At 38.9% G+C, this 18,002-nt stretch overlaps 4 protein-coding genes across 4 annotated transcripts; 1 reads left to right on the forward strand and 3 right to left on the reverse strand.

Moving 5' to 3' along the window:
- Positions 1–2,050: 2,050 nt before the first annotated feature.
- Positions 2,051–2,874, reverse strand: LOC311022259 (gamma-crystallin M3-like). The gene is made up of 3 exons (XM_084023377.1): positions 2,825–2,874; positions 2,433–2,675; positions 2,051–2,352 (listed from the first exon to the last, which is right to left on the reverse strand). The coding sequence occupies exons 1-3, from the start codon at positions 2,831–2,833 to the stop codon at positions 2,077–2,079; spliced, it is 528 nt and encodes a 175-aa protein (XP_083879503.1). The 5' UTR covers positions 2,834–2,874; the 3' UTR covers positions 2,051–2,076.
- Positions 2,875–4,954: 2,080 nt separating this feature from the next.
- Positions 4,955–5,939, reverse strand: LOC311022252 (gamma-crystallin M3-like). The gene is made up of 3 exons (XM_084023368.1): positions 5,888–5,939; positions 5,514–5,756; positions 4,955–5,419 (listed from the first exon to the last, which is right to left on the reverse strand). The coding sequence occupies exons 1-3, from the start codon at positions 5,900–5,902 to the stop codon at positions 5,141–5,143; spliced, it is 537 nt and encodes a 178-aa protein (XP_083879494.1). The 5' UTR covers positions 5,903–5,939; the 3' UTR covers positions 4,955–5,140.
- Positions 5,940–7,724: 1,785 nt separating this feature from the next.
- LOC311022265 (gamma-crystallin M3-like) lies at positions 7,725–13,517 on the reverse strand. The gene is made up of 4 exons (XM_084023383.1): positions 13,396–13,517; positions 12,968–13,207; positions 8,505–8,753; positions 7,725–8,380 (listed from the first exon to the last, which is right to left on the reverse strand). Exons 1-4 carry the CDS (start codon positions 13,402–13,404, stop codon positions 8,099–8,101), a joined length of 780 nt encoding a protein of 259 aa, XP_083879509.1. The 5' UTR covers positions 13,405–13,517; the 3' UTR covers positions 7,725–8,098.
- A 1,571-nt stretch (positions 13,518–15,088) lies between these two features.
- LOC311022260 (gamma-crystallin M2-like) lies at positions 15,089–16,586 on the forward strand. The gene is made up of 3 exons (XM_084023378.1): positions 15,089–15,110; positions 15,303–15,545; positions 16,064–16,586. Exons 1-3 carry the CDS (start codon positions 15,102–15,104, stop codon positions 16,337–16,339), a joined length of 528 nt encoding a protein of 175 aa, XP_083879504.1. The 5' UTR covers positions 15,089–15,101; the 3' UTR covers positions 16,340–16,586.
- Positions 16,587–18,002: the final 1,416 nt, after the last annotated feature.

The raw sequence follows: 18,002 nt of genomic DNA on the forward strand, positions 1-18,002 counted from the left end.
TTTGCATCACTGGAAATGCGATAATCCCAACAGCATTGCATCCAGAGTGACGGAAATAGTGAGCTGGTAGCAGAGTGCTATGGGGGACAACAAGGAGGAATACAACAGTAATGGACATTTACTAAAATAGTCTGCTTGCAATTGTGGGGGTTCTTCTATACAGGCAAAGCTTGAAGGAACATACCGGAACAAGACAATTTGTTAAAAAATACACTATATTGCCAAAAGTATTTGCTCACCTGCCTTGACTCGCATATGAACTTAAGTGACATCCCATTCTTAATCCATAGGGTTTAATATGACGTTGGTCCACCCTTTGCAGCTATAACAGCTTCAACCCTTTTGGGAAGGCTTTCCACAAGGTTTAGGAGTGTGTTTATGGGAAATTTTGACCATTCTTCCAGAAGTGCATTTGTGAGGTCACACACTGATGTTGGATGGGAAGGCCTGGCTCTCAGTCTCCTGATTCATGCCAAAGGTGTTCTATTGGGTTGAGGTCAGGACAGTCAAGTTCATCCACACCAAACTCTCTCATCCATGTCTTTATGGACCTTGCTTTGTGCACTGGTGCACAGTCATGTTGGAACAGGAAGGGGCCATCGCCAACTGTTCCCACAAAGTTGGGAGCATGGAATTGTCCAATATCTCTTGGTATGCTGAAGCATTCAGAGTTCCTTTCACTGGAACTAAGAGGCCAAGCCCAGCTCCTGAAAAACAACCACACCATAATTCCCCCTCCACCAAACTTTACACGTGGCACAATGCAGTCAGACAAGTACCGTTCTCCTGGCAACCGCCAAACCCAGACTCGTCCATCAGATTGCCCGATGGAGAAGCGCAATTTGTCATTCCAGAAAAGGCGTCTCCACTGCTCTAGAGTCCAGTGCCAATGTGCTTTACACCACTGCATCCAACGCTTTGCATTGCACTTGCTGATGTATGGCTTGGATGCAGCTGCTTGGCCATGAAACCCATTCCATGAAGCTCTCTACGCTGTTCTTGAGCTGACCTTGCTTCGTCCTTTTACGTGGCCTAGCACTTCTTGGCTGAGTTGGTGTCGTCCTCAATCACTTCCACTTTGATATAGTCCCACTGACAGTTGACTGTGGAATCTTTAGGAGCGAAGAAATGTCACGACTGGACTTGTTGCACAGGAAGCATCCTATCACAGTACCAGGTTAGAATTGACTGAGCTCCTGAGAGCAACCCATTCTTTCAGAAATGTTTGTAGAAACAGTCTGCATGCGTAGCTGCTTGCTTTTATACCCCTGTAGCCATGGAAGTGATTGGAACACCTGATTTCAATTATTTGGATGGGTAAGTGAATACTTTTGGCAATATCTTGTATCTTGTGTGACATAATGGACATCCAATTCTCATGCTTCCCTGTCAGATAGCCGCGTCACAAGTGTAGATACGATGCAGAAAGGTTGATCATCCAATCCAATCTGATGACTTGAAAATAACAGCAGTCAGTCGGTCTTTAACATCTAGTTTCATAAGTAAATCAGATTTGCTTGCGGACAGAGCTCTATTTCAGCAACAACTGTGCTCAAAGCAAAAAGTTGGTATGGTATAATCACAATGACAAACCTAACATGCTAATATTTTTACAATGCTCACCATGTTCAAGAACTGAGGCTGATGGGAATCTCATTAGTTTTGCAAGTATTTGGTCAGTCTGGACCAAGTGGGGTATCAACCAACTAACAGTCAAACAAACAGACATTGCCATCTATAGAGCCATGCTGCTAGCATGACTAAAAATCGCTGCAAATTAGTTTATTCATTCTATAACTTCATGCACAATTTCTTTGAAATTTGTATATAACTACAGATTACCTGCAATTATGTGAATGTGTATATTGTGAAAATATCTATTCTTTCGCCTTTTTGATGAAATGCCTTGTTGTCAACGGTGGGATAGGGCAAAATTATTATGTTGGACATAGTTGTAGAACATTTTTAATATTTATTGAAAATATATTTGGAAATTGATAATAGTACTAATGAAATTAAATTCCATGACATCAGATTATAGAAATGTACATCTTTTATTGAAGTCAATATGTACAACTAGCACATATCAGTGATGCGCTTCATACTCATGAACCTCATGTTGCTCATGCCCATGTCCCTGAAGCTCCTGTACTCTCCGGGCCTCAGGTACATCATCTTGCCTCTGTAATGGGGCTGCTCGTACATCAGCCAGTGGCCGTCCATCACGTTGCAGGACATGCAGTCGTTCATACGGTAACGGTCCATGATAGAGTCACAGTCGTCCATCAGCTCATTCATCTGACCACCGAAGTTCTCCCTCTCGTAGATCCTCATCCTGAACTGGCCTCTGTGCTGTTTTAAACAAAATGTGTTGATTTTTTTCTTAGATATAAAAAGGTATCACTCTCTTTTTAGACCTGTTTGATACTTACCATGGGGATCATACGGCAAGACTTGATGCTACCACTCCATCCCATCATGCTCATGTAGTCGGCGTACTCGCCCCTCCTCATGAAATACTGGTTTCCCATGTAGTTGTTACGGTCGTAGACCATGAAGCAGCCGCTCTCCACCCTGCAGGAGTGACACCTGCTCAGGTAGGAGGACATGTCAGAGCAGTCGCTCATGCACTCATAGGAACGACCCTGGAAGTTCCTCTCCTCGTAAAAGATGATCTGAAAAATGGATAAAAACAAAGGTCATAAATACATATTTGCACACACACACACACACACACACACACACACACACACACACACACACACACACACACACACACATATATATATTTGTATGTAATGATTTAATAGTATTTTTTTCCTACCTTGCCCATGTTAACTGCAGTGGTTTCCCAGAACTCTCAGAGAACTGTTTTTGAACTGATACTCTGCCTGTCTGAACAAGTCATATTTATACCTGGCCAGGGACAAAGACTGTGAACATCACTATTGTTCAAAGTCCTGACCCAGCAACCTACTATAGAAGCCTATAGTTTTGAGTTGCTTACCAATTTATCAACAGGGTCACAACCTCTAAACAGAATTTTCCTTTGATAAGAATAGAGCCTATTTCAAAATGGTTTCTGAGTTTGGTTATAGTGTATATGAGTATTCTATGTGCAGTTTAACATGTGTTGCTGGGAGTTACACACTACAACTATTGAGTATATTAGCAGGTTATTCAAAAGCCACAATAATTTCAATTATAGCTTGATCTCACTTTTTGATCCCCCTAAACAAAAGGAATCAACAGGCTTACATTTGACCAAAGCTGATTATTCATTCAGAAAGGGGGTTTCAAACAAATTCATAATAGCCATCATTTTATTGTCATCTGAAGTGGATACGTTAACAGTTGCCTCTGAAGGCCGGTAATATCAACTCAACATTGAATGTCTAACACTGATTGTTAATAGTTGACCTTGAACTGGTGTTAGTGAAAGAAAATGGTTGGAGAAGGAAATGTAATATGGAAGGAAATGTAATATGGAGTGTCATGATTGTGGTTATGGGTTTTGTGATATTTTGTGATTTTGTGTATCAATGAAGGAATTATTTGGATATTGAATAAAGAATTACAAAAAAATATATCACAATAAAATATCTTGATATAGACATATATTTATTTGATAATCTGGATAATACTAACATTGTTTGCTAATACATTTATAAAGTTAATTATGAAACAATTGGATATTTCAATTAAGACTTTCAATCACAAGACTGATGTTTGAGACCGTGTCCCAATGCATTGTGAAGTGGCACTTTCCTAATTTTTTTCCCTAACCGTTAAGTGTTTTTGTTTCCTTAAACTCACATTCATTTTGTGCATAAGCCTAAATTGACATACTTATTTTAAGCCCAACTATGATGTTTTTCCTAAGCCTAACTAAGTGGCTTTTGTTGCCAAACCTACATAACATTGTTTTCGTGGTGACGATACATAATTGTTTTTGGTGAGGTCAAGTTGGCTCTGTTCTATGCTGACATCCTGAAAACTCTTAAAGTTGACCTGAAATGAAAAAACCCTTCAACCCTTTTATATCAAAACTCTAGTCATAACATGCACATATTTAACAATACATGGCAAAAAATATCTCAATATTTTTGTATCAAAATCCATCATCTTTTTCTTCTTGGAAAACAAAATATAGTATCTAGGTAATACCCACCAATTTAAACCAATAACATCATGTCATCCATCAACCAATCAATCTACAATGACGGAGCTAGAAAAGTTGGAAAATAGTGAATATTTTCAAAGACACAATCAAATTCCTCCAAACTTTGTCCTGCATGCCTATCCCCTCAGAAATATCACTAACACGATACAGAAGACAGATACTCTTGAAATGTATTCTAGATTTTTAAAATGATCCAAATGAAAAATCCAGCCCAGTGTGGAGTGGACTAATTAACAACCATTATTGAAATCATTGCTTTTCATTTCACTACAAATGTGGATTAGCTGCATTTGCAGCTGCTAAACCTCAAAGAACCCACAAAGGGTGAAATGGACCCCAAATGCGTTCCCAAGAAAATAGCATCTTGGTGCTCTTGTTTTATTTGAATTATTTAAATGAGCTAATATGAAAACATTGAGCAGAAAATTGGCCCATTTATATCCAAATGAGTCTTCAGAGAGTTGGTGGTAACTGAATTGCTTTGATAAAGAGTGTGTCACTCCCAGACCTTCCAGTGATCATGCTGTAGCAGTGATGCATCAAATTCAAGTGAAATACATTGAGAGTTGAACACAAAAATGCACACTATAGGATAATTTGTGTGCAGGAGTGCAGGAGCCATCGCATGTAAATGAATCTGTGGAAATTTGAATTATGTTGTAAAACCAAATGAAATAAAAATGTATTTGAATTAAAAACCATTGAATTGCAATTGTGCAGTGTTTACCAAAAACAAATAACAAGACTCTTGACATATTGTACAAATTATAATCTTTATTTTCCATTATTATGCTGTTCTTATATGCATGAATGTTAACCACATTACGAATGTACCTCATGATCATTTGATCTGATATCATCCCCATTGACATCCCCTCCTGTACTGCCTGTGACTCAAAACAACACTTTAAACATGAAGTCAAAATAGCAGAGTGAAACATTTTATATAGTGGAAATTTAGTTGCAGGAGTCAGTGATGCGCCTCATGCTCATGAACCTCTGGTCATTCATGCCCATGTCCCTGAAGCTCTTGTACTCTCCGGGCCTCAGGTACATCATCTTGCCTCTGTAATGGGGCTGCTCGTACATCAGCCAGTGGCCGTCCATCACGTTGCAGGACATGCAGTCGTTCATGCGGTAACGGTCCTGGATGTTGTCACAGTCGTCCATCAGCTCATGCATCTGACCACCGAAGTTCTCCTTCTCATAGATCCTCATCTTGTAGGATCCTCTGTGCTGTAGAGAAAATGTTTAAGAGAAAAGAAAATCAGAAAAACATTCAAAGATTTCTCAAAGAAATACTATCTAGGGAATGGAAATCCTACTGTACCATGGGGATGCTACGGCAAGACCTGATGCAGTCAGACATTCCCATCATGCTCATGTAGTCGGCGTACTCGCCCCTCCTCATGAAGTACTGGTTTCCCATGTAGTTGGGACGGTCATGGACCATGAAGCAGCCACTCTCCACCCTGCAGGAGTGACACCTGCTCAGGAAGGAGGTCAGCTCAGGGCAGTCGTTGCTGGTCTCATAGTGACGACCCTGGAAGTTCCTGTCCTCGTAGAAGATGATCTGAAAGCACAACAATGCCTCATTATTACCATTTCCGATGAGATGGCTTTTTAATTACAATAAATGTAGAGCTTTATGCATTTGAGATTTAAGTAGACTTTTTTAATGGGTGGATAATTCCCAGTACCTACCTTGCCCATGGTCATGATTTAATTTGGTTGGTCCTGAGGACGGAGTTGTGGCTGCTGTGTATTCCTGTTGGCGGTTACTGTTACTTTTATACTATGCTCAATGCGAAAAAAAGTATGTCGGGCTTCTATTGTGCAAATCCCTGAGCCAGCAACATGCCATAGAAGACTACTGAGCAGTCAGGACGCTGAAGGGTTATTATCTAGCACTATACCACTCTGATGGAAATGCATATACTGTACACATGCAGTATTGTTGTTTAACATATAAAGAGAAGCTTCCAAATGCAATATGATATCCATCTCTATCTTTCACATTGTACTGGATATTTCACTTCACAGTTCATTATCAATTTTTATAAAAAGAAAAAGTTGAAGCAAGAAAATAAATAATTAACTAGCTATTCATGATGTAACTTTAGCAACATGAATAGATACATACATGGATATATATAGTGATTATGTAGAATTACATTTGATAGCTTTTTATGATATATTTAGTCGCCTCATATAAAGTATTGTATGGATAACTGGCTAGATCCCTTCTGCTTTTATAGTGGCTTAATGTACCAACGTTTAAGTTTAAAGAGACAGGACTTTTATGGTTGTGATCAGTAAACAAAATAGTTTGAGTAAACAACTATACATTAACTTTAGATGTTGCAGAGCAGATATGTTATATGAAACACTCATACTGTATAGATCAATTTGCTAATTCAATATTTTTTTGTCATTTGGGACTTATTGAAATACACTTTTTAAATGTACCATAGCTTTTTCTGTTCATTACTTTTTGCCAATACAGCTTTGATATTTGTTTCATTTTCAAACTTTTATTTTACAAACTTTGAACCAGCTAATGGGACACCATGCTAGTCCTACACATAGAAAAGGTCTACTCAATATATGTGTGGTATCACTGTAGTTGTGAGCTGTTATCATAAATCAAATATGGATGCTGGTGACTGAGGCTTATTGAGATATTTTTCTGACATGTTTCACTTGTGATGAGGGCTGTTTTACTGTGGACCAGCCTTTAAGATACGATAGTCCTTTATTAGTCCCACAGCGATGAGATTTGCAATGTTACAGCAGCAAAGGGGACAGTGCAATACCAGACATCAGTAAAAATAACAAAGCAAGATATAATAAATAAGTTAAGATCTCCTCTGGGAATCGTTTATTGAATCAAAGAGAGGAAATTTGAGTGTAGCAGCAGCACAAGGACAGACATAAGTAAAGACAAATGGAGAATAAAAGAGAAATTAAAGTATAGGAAATAAAATAAGACCATGTGTATGTTCATAATGCCACAAATTACCTAACATGAACTTAGCCCTAATTTTCGATCTCTTTCTTTTTAGGCAGTATCCATTCATGTCGATAAAAATAAAACGATTGATCCTCACAGATATCTCCAAACATTCCCCATTCAGTGTTACAATGAAGCTCATTGAAGGAATCAGATTGCAGCTCTTAACTTTTCTTCTGCAATGGATTTAGATTCAAATGTCTTTGCTCTTATTAGAATTTCCTTCCTCACATCCGTGGGGCAGTAAACTATTATTAGCTTTATAAAAGACCCACAACAAAGCATATACTTATGTAACAATCCAAATATGGCTTAGTGCTGTTCTTTCTATCTCTGTCTATTTAATCCTGCATAATGTTTTTAATTTCCTCAACAAATGAATAGGTTTTGTATGTGCTGAAAGTTCATCATTGTCAGGTTTTGGTGAGACTTGGTTCAAATAGAAAAGGCACTTAAGGTGTTTTGAGTTGAGGCCACTGAAGCTGCAAACACAACACCATGCCATAGTTCTATTTATTCTCTGTTTACTTATTTTTTACACTCAAAAAAACGTTTGTGTCATGTATCGATTGCAGTGATCTCAGGAAAATGTGTAGAAAGTCATGCACACGTCTCACAGCGGCCATTTTGATCCTTTGAAATATTTTTTTAATGTCTCATGCATCATATATGACAACACATTTCATAGAAGCTGTGGGATACAGTTATTAAAATAGCAGCAGCCCAAACTGTCCTTTGACATACTGGAACAGTTGCTCATAGATAATTCATGTAATTTATTTTCATAAAGTTTGTGCCCAAAATTTCCTCCCAGCTCGCTGGTCGGGGATTTTAAATGCAATCATCAATTCTTTATTAATATATGTCGATGACAGTTTCAAGTCTCAAGCCTGTTCTGTTCTTTAACAGGAGTCCATGATACGTCGGATGGATCCGATTCTCATGTCCATGGGACCTGTTCCCATGTCTCTCATGCTCCTGTACTCTCCGGGCCTCAGGTAGAGCATCCTGCCTCTGTATTGGGGCTGCTCGTACATCAGCCAGTGGCCGTCTGTCACGTGAGCAGACTGGCAGTCGGACATGTGGAAGCGATCCTGGATGGAATCACAGTCGTCCACCACCTCATTCATCTGACCTCTGAAGTTCTCCCTCTCGTAGATCCTCATCTTGAATGGACCTCTGTGCTGTAAAATGTGACATGAAGAGACAAAAGATCACTTTATAATAATAAAAACAAATGGCTTCTTCTGGGCTGCTTCTGAGTTAGCTTCTATCTTCAGCCTCATGATTCCACATGAAGCTTCCTACCGTGGGGATCATGCGGCTGGAACGGATGCAGTCACTCATGCTCATTCCCATCAGGCGCTGGTTATCGGGGTACTCTCCCCTCCTTGCCAGCATCTGGTGGCCCATGTAGTTAGGACGCTCATAGACCATGAAGCAGCCGCTCTCCACCCTGCAGGAGTTGCAGCGGCTAAGGTAGGATGTCAGCTCAGCGCAGTCGCTGCTGGTCTCATAGGAGCGACCCTGGAAGTTCTTGTCCTCGTAGAAGATTATCTGAAAATAAAACGGCACATTTTAAAACAATTTCTCTGAGACACATGTTGAAATGATATACCTATACTACATATAAATGATCTCTTACTCTGCCCATTTTGATGTTCGGTGCTATGCTGATTACACGGGTACTTTGCACGGTCACACTCTGTGTTACTTTTATACCCATCATGATAGTTAAATGATCTATGGAGCCATTGTTTTAAATATCTTACTCAGCAGTGTAGCATACAGGGCTATGATGTTTGTTAAATCGGTCTGGAAATGGTTATTATGCTTGACTGTATGCATCTGGTGCAATGCCAGCAGCAGGGGCTCTCCTATGGGGTACAGGTGGGACAGTAGCAAATGTATCAGCTGGGACTCTTTGTGCTATGACAGTGGTGTAAATAAAGACTTGAGTATTTCAATTTTCTGATACTTTAGAATTAGAGCACATTTCAGAGGGAAATTTTCTTTTTAGAACTAAGAATATACTTAGGATTCTTAAGATAAGTGATAAGATAGCACTTTATTAATCCAAATCAAATTATTGTGCAAGAGATTTGTCACGGTTGTACTCAGAATGAAGGAGGTAAGGACCCAAATGCAGTAAAAAAAAAAAAGGTTTATTTAAATAATAAGCTAACAAAAACACAAAGTGCAAAAAACTCAGGGAGACCACAGGGGGAAAAAACACTATACAAAAACATCCAAAAACTTAGGGAGACCAAACAGGCAAAAACACTACGAAATACAAAGAACAAGAATACAAAGCGTAGACAAAAAAAAAAGGTACAAACAATAATCCAAGGCATAGACCAAGACCAGAAGACATGGGAAGGACAGATTAGGTGAACACGCATCCGGAATAACAAAGGACAATCAAGCAAGGACAGAACACAAACACACAGACTAAATACACAGGGCTGGCTATGGGGATTGGGGAGAACAAGAGGCAAGGCTGACGAGACAATGAGACACAGCTGGGAGACAGAAAAAAGGAGGGAAACCAAGGCAGGAAGCAAATCACGTGAAAACACAAGACAGAAGGACTACAAAATAAAACAGGAAACCAACACTACAAAAACCAACAGTCATGACATGGACAAGACAGGAAAAACAAGTGACAACACAAGACAGAATGACTAGAAAAACCCTAGAAACCAAAACAACAAAACCCACAGTGATGACAAGATTGATCAAAAATCACAACAGAAGTAAAAGAAAGAAACAATAACAACAACAACAACAACAACAACAGAGGAACAATGCAAACACAAACCAACAATAGAGTAATACATATATAAAGTGTATAGAAGGTCATATGAACACCAGTGCAAAATAGAATAACAATTATCCATAAGACTAAAAACACAAGCAAAATCCATTAGTGGTAATACCACTGCCTAATACAATAACTATATAAGTAAGATTATTTCGTAAAATCCGTAAACTAAAATAGAAAAACAACTTTGGCAATGATATTGAAACAGTTATAAAAAGTTCTATTGCACATGATACATTGAAGATAATATGGCACATGATAGTGATATTTAATATTGCAGGATGTTGAAAAAAATAATATTGCACATAATATGGATATTATTGTCCTCGGTGTCCTTCTTGCTTAAGTGGGAGGAGTTGAAGAGTTTTTATAGATTACAACATTAAAAGTGTATAACATTGTTCATTAACTCCTTCTGCTACTTACACGTTAAAGGAGTCATCACCAGGAAATCGCAATTTCTCTTGTTAAAACATGCATATCTGTGTTTGACCTCAGTTGAAACTTGCCTGAAAGGCTGGAGTTTGAAAGTGGCGCCGTTTTTTCGCTTCTGCTCTTTTTCCGAACAGGAATAGCACACAAGGGTGTGCATTCCTAAAGCACGAGATTTTGATTCTGCGCCTTCGGTGACGTCACCGTGGCGGCTACTTGCATAAGCCCACCCCTCTTTCACCACCCAACCCCGCCCCGTCCGCTACCTGAAATCGCCGAAGCGCCGCCATTATGTTTTGGAGTCTGCATGCAGGCAAGCCCCCCCGGCTCTGTCCTTCCTGCGGCGAATCAACGCGCGCCTCATTACATATTATACAATGCACATCCGGACCAGTCAAAACCTCGCGCGTAATCTCGCGTGATAAAATCGCGGTACGAAAAAGGGTCAGAACAAGCTCAATGTTTGATTAAATTTTTTTTTTTTTTTTCTAATAAGTTTTACGAATTGATCCAAAGCGATCCAAGGGGGGCTGGATACGTATAAAACCAGGTTATGACTCCTTTAATACATTATGTTTCAATGTATAGTGTAAGACTGAAACGGGTCCTTTTTATTCACTGTTGTACTTTATGGTTCTGTTTTTTCTGTGCAGCTGTGAAGCACATTGTAGCACTATACTATATAAATGAAGTTAATTACTTTTGCTTTTAAAAGTGCAGTATATTTTGCTATCATATTTAGGCATGCAGGACTTTTACACTGTGGTATCGCTAGCTTTACTTAAATAAAGGCTCTATATTATTGCTCCAACTGTTCTATTATTAACTGTTTCAAATAATACGTCAAAAATAATATCAAATAATACACCGTTAAAATATGGACCTATGGACTTGTGTTAAAACATCCCCTCTCTGTCAGATGAAAATATATTTGCACACTATGCATTTTATCTAAAAAATAAAACTAATATTTTGAAGGAATTGTTGATTTTGAAGTACAGGACATGAACATGCGATGCGATCTGAATGTGTGTCGTGTGTTGTGCAGAGTGACCAGTACAGTGGGCATTTAATACGATTAATATAATTTAATATTATGGATTCCCATAACCACAGGCAGAAAGAAAAGATAAGTAACTGAAACAAAAATAACAAAAAAAAAAATAGAAAATACGATACAAAAATCTTTACAAAATGAAGAATGAAAAAAATTGAATTAAAATAAAAGGTGCTGCATACTATTACAACAACAAACATGAATTTTAGCAGCAGCAAAAGAGCAGAAACCCATTTGGAAGTTTACACCCTCTTAAATGTGAAGTCCAGCAATTTAGCATTTAGTGCTGTACTTTTTTTGAAGGTGGAGGGCTCACAGGAATCGTGTTTTCAGAAAGGGTCACACATTTGCTAACCACTGATCCCTAATCTCTCACTAACGTTCGTCCTCCATATTGGTTATTTTCCCAGCCACCGAAAGCAGTGGAGCTGTTTTCAGAGGCCGAGTCATGAACTGAACTTTATATGGAAATTGGTGAATGTCCCCTAAGAGTGGATATGTTGTGTGACTGCACACTTGAGTATGTTAAAGACAGCTGTTGCAGAGTGTGTGCTGTTATTTTTAGTATTTACATCAAATTGCATGGCAAGTGACCACAGCATGGCGCTTTAATAGAGGATGTATTGAGATAACTGTGACTAATGCCTGTCAGAGATTGAAATAATGAGATGAAACAATGAAGGCATGTATGGTGAATTAAAATATTTGGTTTATAAACAACTTAATGTTTTGCTATTTAGCAGGGTATACTTTGGATTGCATTAAAGTGGGAGTTGTGCCATTAATGTTTGACTAAGCTGGATGAATATGATTCACTAGGTCACTTTAAAGCCCAAGATTGAACCCTCACAGCCACAAACACAAAGACAACAAGAGGACAAGGTGAAATTTGATCCCTCTTTCATTTTATTCAACACATATATTCCCCTCTGCTTCAACAGGAATCCATTATACGCCTGACAGAGCTGAGCTTCATGCCACTGAATCCAACATCTCTCATGCTCCTGTACTCTCCGGGCCTCATGTACATCATCCTGCCTCTGTATTGGGGCTGCTCGTACATCAGCCAGTGGCCGTCCATCACGTTGCAGGACTGGCAGTCGTTCATACGGTAGCGGTCCTGGATGTTGTCGCAGTCCTCCATCAGCTCATGACTCTGGCCCTGGAAGTTCTCCCTCTCGTAGATCCTCATCCTGTAAGAGCCCCTGTGCTGTTGATGAACACAAAGAGGAGGATGAGTCAGCTGACTGCTGTTAATTTCAAATGTGAAATCTTAAAAAAAAAAAAGAATTCAGTCATTTACTTTCTATCCCACATTTTAGCAGCACAGTAGGAAAAATAAATACCATTAGCAATTGATTTGACTATTTTGAATCAATATTACATGAATTAGACGTTAAATTTGACTTATTTCTCATGATCTAATCATCTAGTTATCTTTTCAGAATCCTTCCATACCTGAGGAATTAAACGGCAGGATCGGATAGAGTCACTCATGCCAAAAGACACGTAGTCGGAGTACTCTCCTCTCCTCAGGAAGTACTGGTTCCCCATGTAGTTGGGACGCTCGTAGACCATGAAGCAGCCGCTCTCCACCCTGCAGGAAGTACATTTGCTCAGGTAGGAGGACATGTCAGAGCAGTCACTCATGCACTCATAGGAGCGACCCTGGAAGTTCCTGTCCTCGTAGAAGATGATCTGTAGAATAGAAAAAGAAAAAAATAACACTGCACAAACTGATCTAGAGGCCTGAATGTGTCCATTTTAAAATGTACTTTAGTAAGCTTGGATATTTCATCTACGGTAATTTTATTTTTCCATTTGTTAACATTGTGTGTGTCCTAAAACTGAAAAGTGCTTGTTTTTCTGGTCTACTCTCTACATACCTTGCCCATGTTTGATGATCTGTGTTAATGGGAATCTGTCCAACAACCTGTGGCTGCCAGGCGGCTTTTATACTTTATACACGCTGTAACAGGGTTTTGTTATTCAAATTATGTGGAAGCTGATGAATAAGCAGCTCTGCGATCGCTGTTAATTTCATTTGTGCCATTGTGATCCAGAAAAAAAGGCAGGGGAAATGGGTGGAAGACACAAGGCAGGAGAGGAGGGAGAAGAACTGAGTTATACATTTCTCAGACTGGAGGAGATTAGGATGACAAGAAAAACAAACTACAGTTTATATTACCCTGAAATGATCAAAACGCAGTATAGTAGGAGAGGTTTGTGCTCTAACCTGTTTGAAGAAATGAGATTTTAGTAAACAACCTTTGTTTATTTCTGATCCCTTTATATGCAGTCTTAGCCCAACAATCTGGGGATCTGAGGGTCATGATCATTAATGTAGCTGTATTGGTCTATAAATGAGTAAATTTGAGTGACTGGAGTACATTTTGGTAACAATATTTGGAACTACTTGCAAAGGTTGTATGAGTAAATTACTTTTGACTCAGTGATCTTATGATGTTTTACTTTTGTAGTACTTAAGTATTGTTATTATCTTTTTGACAGCACACCTTTTGACAGCACAGATGATTAATAAACACTTACCAGGACCCTGCATTTTCTTGACTAACCAAAAACATAACTCACAAACTGCTCTTTTTGATTCACACTAAAATACTTATTCAGATCCTAATATCCAGCTAATCCTTCCAATTGATGATTTCAAGTCAACAAGAGGAAAATCCCTATGGTGCATCATGAAGCCCCAGTGGTTATGACTCAGACCGTTCAGGACTTCTTCTCTTCCTGTTTTCCTCTGCTGCTGCAGGAGAACATAAAACACTATCTTCATTCAGCTCTCAAATAGGCCAGTTTGACACGTTATAGCAGTGTAATCACAGGTATAATTGATAACATGAATTATGGTTCCATTCTTTGCAGTGTGTCACGGTCATTCCAGTGCACAGTATCTGGAGCCGATCCCAGCTGACATTGAGCGAAGGCAGGGTTGACCCTGGACAGGTCGCCAGTCTATCACAGGGCCAACATTCACACTCACATTCACACCTACGGGCAATTTGGAGTCATCAGTGAACCTATCCCCATCCTGCATGTCTTTGGACTGTGGGAGGAAGCCAGAGAACCCGGAGAGAACCCACACTTACATTGGGAGAACATGCAAACTACACATAGAATAAAAGCTAAGACATCACGGTATAAAGGTTTACTTTTGCCAACTGTCCAGATGAATGACTGCATTGCCTTTATGATGATATAATCAAATCCTGTAAGAAATCAAATTGAAGACAAATTACCAATTAATAAAAAATAAAGTCTGCTGATAAGGACCAAATCCCAACAAATCATCACTTGAGATGGCACAACTCAATAGAAACAATACACACAATTATCAATAAAGATGGCTGTTGGCTGTTGTAACTTTTCCACTTCAGTTTTGGGCAATTCTTTGATATGATGCCATCACATGTGGACAAAGGGAAATCAAACTTGACCAAACCATTTTGCTGATATGCAAATCAGGCTAATTTAGATGACAATAGCTTTCCCTCGTCTGCACATTCTGCATTTCGATATAAACCACAACACAGCTGCAGCTGGGTGGCAGGCAAGCAATACATCAATAACAATGGGGAAGGTAAGGAGCAAATGGTGCTTTCTAAAGGTTTTCAAGATCTTTCAGGCAGTAACGAGATGCATGTAAACTGTCTTTTTTTCTAGATTGTTGATATTTTAATGGCAGCCAGGCAAAACGTTATGCAGTTGTTGTATTTTCTTACACTGCTGGAATGAAAGTTCACCAGGATTTGTTCGGTTTCCTTCTATCCAGATTGCTTTCTTCGAGGATAAGAATTTCGAAGGCCGGCACCATGAGTGCAGCACTGACTGTCCTGACCTGCGTTCTTACTTTGGCCGTTGTAACTCCATTAAGGTGGAGAGTGGCTGCTGGGTGCTGTACGAGCGTCCCAACTACACTGGCAACCAGTACATCCTGAGCCCCGGGGAATACCCTGATCACCAACAGTGGATGGGATTCAATGATAGCATCAAGTCATGTCGCGCTATCAAAAATGTAAGCTCACTAACCAGTAAATTTGCTTTAGGATATTAGCAACAGGTAACAAAGCTTTGAAAGTCATCCTTGTCTTATTCATGTAATACTATTGTCAATGCACCAGTTTCATGTAGCTGGGATTAGCGTACTATACAAAGCTCTAGATAAAGTAAAACATAAATTGAAATTGGGTGGTAGTTTGCATAAAATCAGGGACACAACATTTTTTTACACATTTCTGGGTTAATTTTTCTGCAGGCGAATGCCCAGCTCCAGTCAAATACCAGAGAGTGCACCAACCAAGCAGTAATCAGTCAAATGCCAGGATAGAAAAAGGAGAGATAAAAGGCTCATGATTTGGCAGCAGGGTGCTTTATGTCCATGCCCATGCACATCAGTTATTGCAGAAAACTAGGAAAGCAGCCAGGAAAACCATTTGTAGATGTGAGCTAAGTAAATGAGGGAACAGAAATAGGTCAAACGAATACTGAATACCAACATAGTTTCATCAACTTTAATTCACTGATTTTCTAAAGGTATATGGAAAGTCCTGGAAGATCAGATTCTACGAAAAGAAGGATTTCGCAGGGCAGGCGGCAGAGTGTGCTGAGGATTGCGCATCAGTCTACGAGGCCTTTAAGTTCCAGGAAGTCCACTCCTCTGTGGTTATGGATGGTGCGTGGGTCCTCTACGAGCAACCCAACTACCACGGACACCAGTACTTCCTGGAACGTGGCGAGTACCGCAACTACACAGACTGGGGCGCCACCTCCCCTGCTGTGGGATCCTTCCGCATGATCACAGAGTTCTAGTTCTGCAGTCCCTACAAGCATTAAATGAATGCACAGGCCACCAACGTTCTAGAATTCTAAAGAAAATCAAGCTTCAGATCATTGAGTTCTAGGACAAGACTGCTAGAAACCAACATTTCAAATTCTTACAGAGTTCCAGATTCCTAATGCCACTGAAGGTTCAAAATCTTGAGTAGGAGTTCCAGAAGGCTACGTTTTGAGAATTCTTCAGCCTCCCACCCAGTGTTGCTCTCAAATTAATAAAAATGATGTTCTTACCCATAACAATGCTGTGTGTCTTCTTTCTTGTTAAGTTACATGACACCTTCACCGCCTTTAGTCTTCTAGTGTCCATCAGTAAAACAGTTCAACACATCCCCCCAAAAAGATTGATGACAGGCGCCTATATTATACATTAAGAAACTGTGACAAATGCAAGATAACTGATGACATAGTAGCAAATTGGTAACTTAGGCATGAATAGTTTCAGCATCAACATATTGCAAGTGAGATCTCTCCATAGATTCAGGATGTACTAAATAATTACAGGTCAAATTCATCCACAACAGAAACTTGTAATAAGTCAGTATCTGCACCAGACCTTGTTGCAAGTCTAACACACATTAGACTAAAAATGGCATATACTCAATAAGTTGATTGCTGTTTACTTGCTTGTATAGAATTTCATACACCACAACGTTAAAGGTTGAGTAGATAATTTGGAAAAAACACAGAGACTTTGACTTTGAGCGCATCGCCAAACCGAAAAAGTCGTTCTGTATGTTACGAGGATTTCAAGTAATATAACAGAGTGTTTCTGAAAAGAATCACCAACTCAATCTTTCAGTACATTTTATGGTGATACTGTTTAACTATTTCCTTTAATTCTTCATGAATAAGATCAAATATGTTTTGATTTCATAGTGAATCACATGCGATAGTGGCGTACTGTGGTGCTTAAGGACGACAAACGTGGGTTAATGTGCAATAGTGGCCATTTTAACTGTGAGTGAAGATTCATATTATGCATCACAACAATATCAATGACATTCAGGCATATTTTGGTCACCCAAACAAGTGGATTACATACATTGCAAATATTGTATGATTAATCTCTCCCTAAATGTTTCATGGCAAGGTTCAAACTTGCTTAAATACTTAAAAATAAATACTTAAATACAGACCTGAGATAGTATTTATTGTGTGTATGTAAGTGCTTGTTTCATAAAACCATAAACAGAGAATGTAAAAAAAGCACATAAGAAGACACATTCAGATTTTTATTGGCTCAATCATCTTGTCAGCATCATGCTGTCATACCTGTACACAACCTCAAACTGCCTACACAGTCATGGAATATACATTAAAAAAATCCCAAATAAAATAATTAATGTTAAATTCTGACAAATGCGCATGCAATACTTACAAAAATATGTCTCCAGTATTGTTTTGTATGATTTACTTTTCTTACAGAAAGTATGAGTTTATTTAAAGCTCCAAATGTTCAAATTAGCCAGAGCTAAATAGTTTGTTTATATCAATACAGTTTTCATCACTGCAGTTTAATATGATTACCTTAATAAAGGATGGATTCCCCATTATAATTGATGCCTTGTAAGAAATCCTGCTGCACATTTAATGCAGAAACTGATTTGGAAAATAAATAAAGGTTTATGATGACAAA

Source organism: Eutrigla gurnardus (assembly GCF_963514095.1).
Source record: "Eutrigla gurnardus genome assembly, chromosome: 12".
NCBI classification, from domain to species: Eukaryota; Metazoa; Chordata; class Actinopteri; order Perciformes; family Triglidae; genus Eutrigla; species Eutrigla gurnardus.

What these genes read in the sequence shown, in the direction of transcription:
- LOC311022259 (XM_084023377.1), bottom strand. An exon ending in CTTGCCGTATGATCCCCATG is followed by an intron (nt 2,353 to 2,432) that starts GTAAGTATCAAA and finishes TGTTTAAAACAG; the next exon opens with CACAGAGGCCAGTTCAGGAT.
- LOC311022252 (XM_084023368.1), bottom strand. An exon ending in CTTGCCGTAGCATCCCCATG is followed by an intron (nt 5,420 to 5,513) that starts GTACAGTAGGAT and finishes TTTTCTCTACAG; the next exon opens with CACAGAGGATCCTACAAGAT.
- LOC311022265 (XM_084023383.1), bottom strand. An exon ending in CCTGCCGTTTAATTCCTCAG is followed by an intron (nt 8,754 to 12,967) that starts GTATGGAAGGAT and finishes TTTTATTTTCAG; the next exon opens with ATAATCTTCTACGAGGACAA. An exon ending in CCAGCCGCATGATCCCCACG is followed by an intron (nt 8,381 to 8,504) that starts GTAGGAAGCTTC and finishes CACATTTTACAG; the next exon opens with CACAGAGGTCCATTCAAGAT.
- LOC311022260 (XM_084023378.1), top strand. An exon ending in CATGTCGCGCTATCAAAAAT is followed by an intron (nt 15,546 to 16,063) that starts GTAAGCTCACTA and finishes GATTTTCTAAAG; the next exon opens with GTATATGGAAAGTCCTGGAA.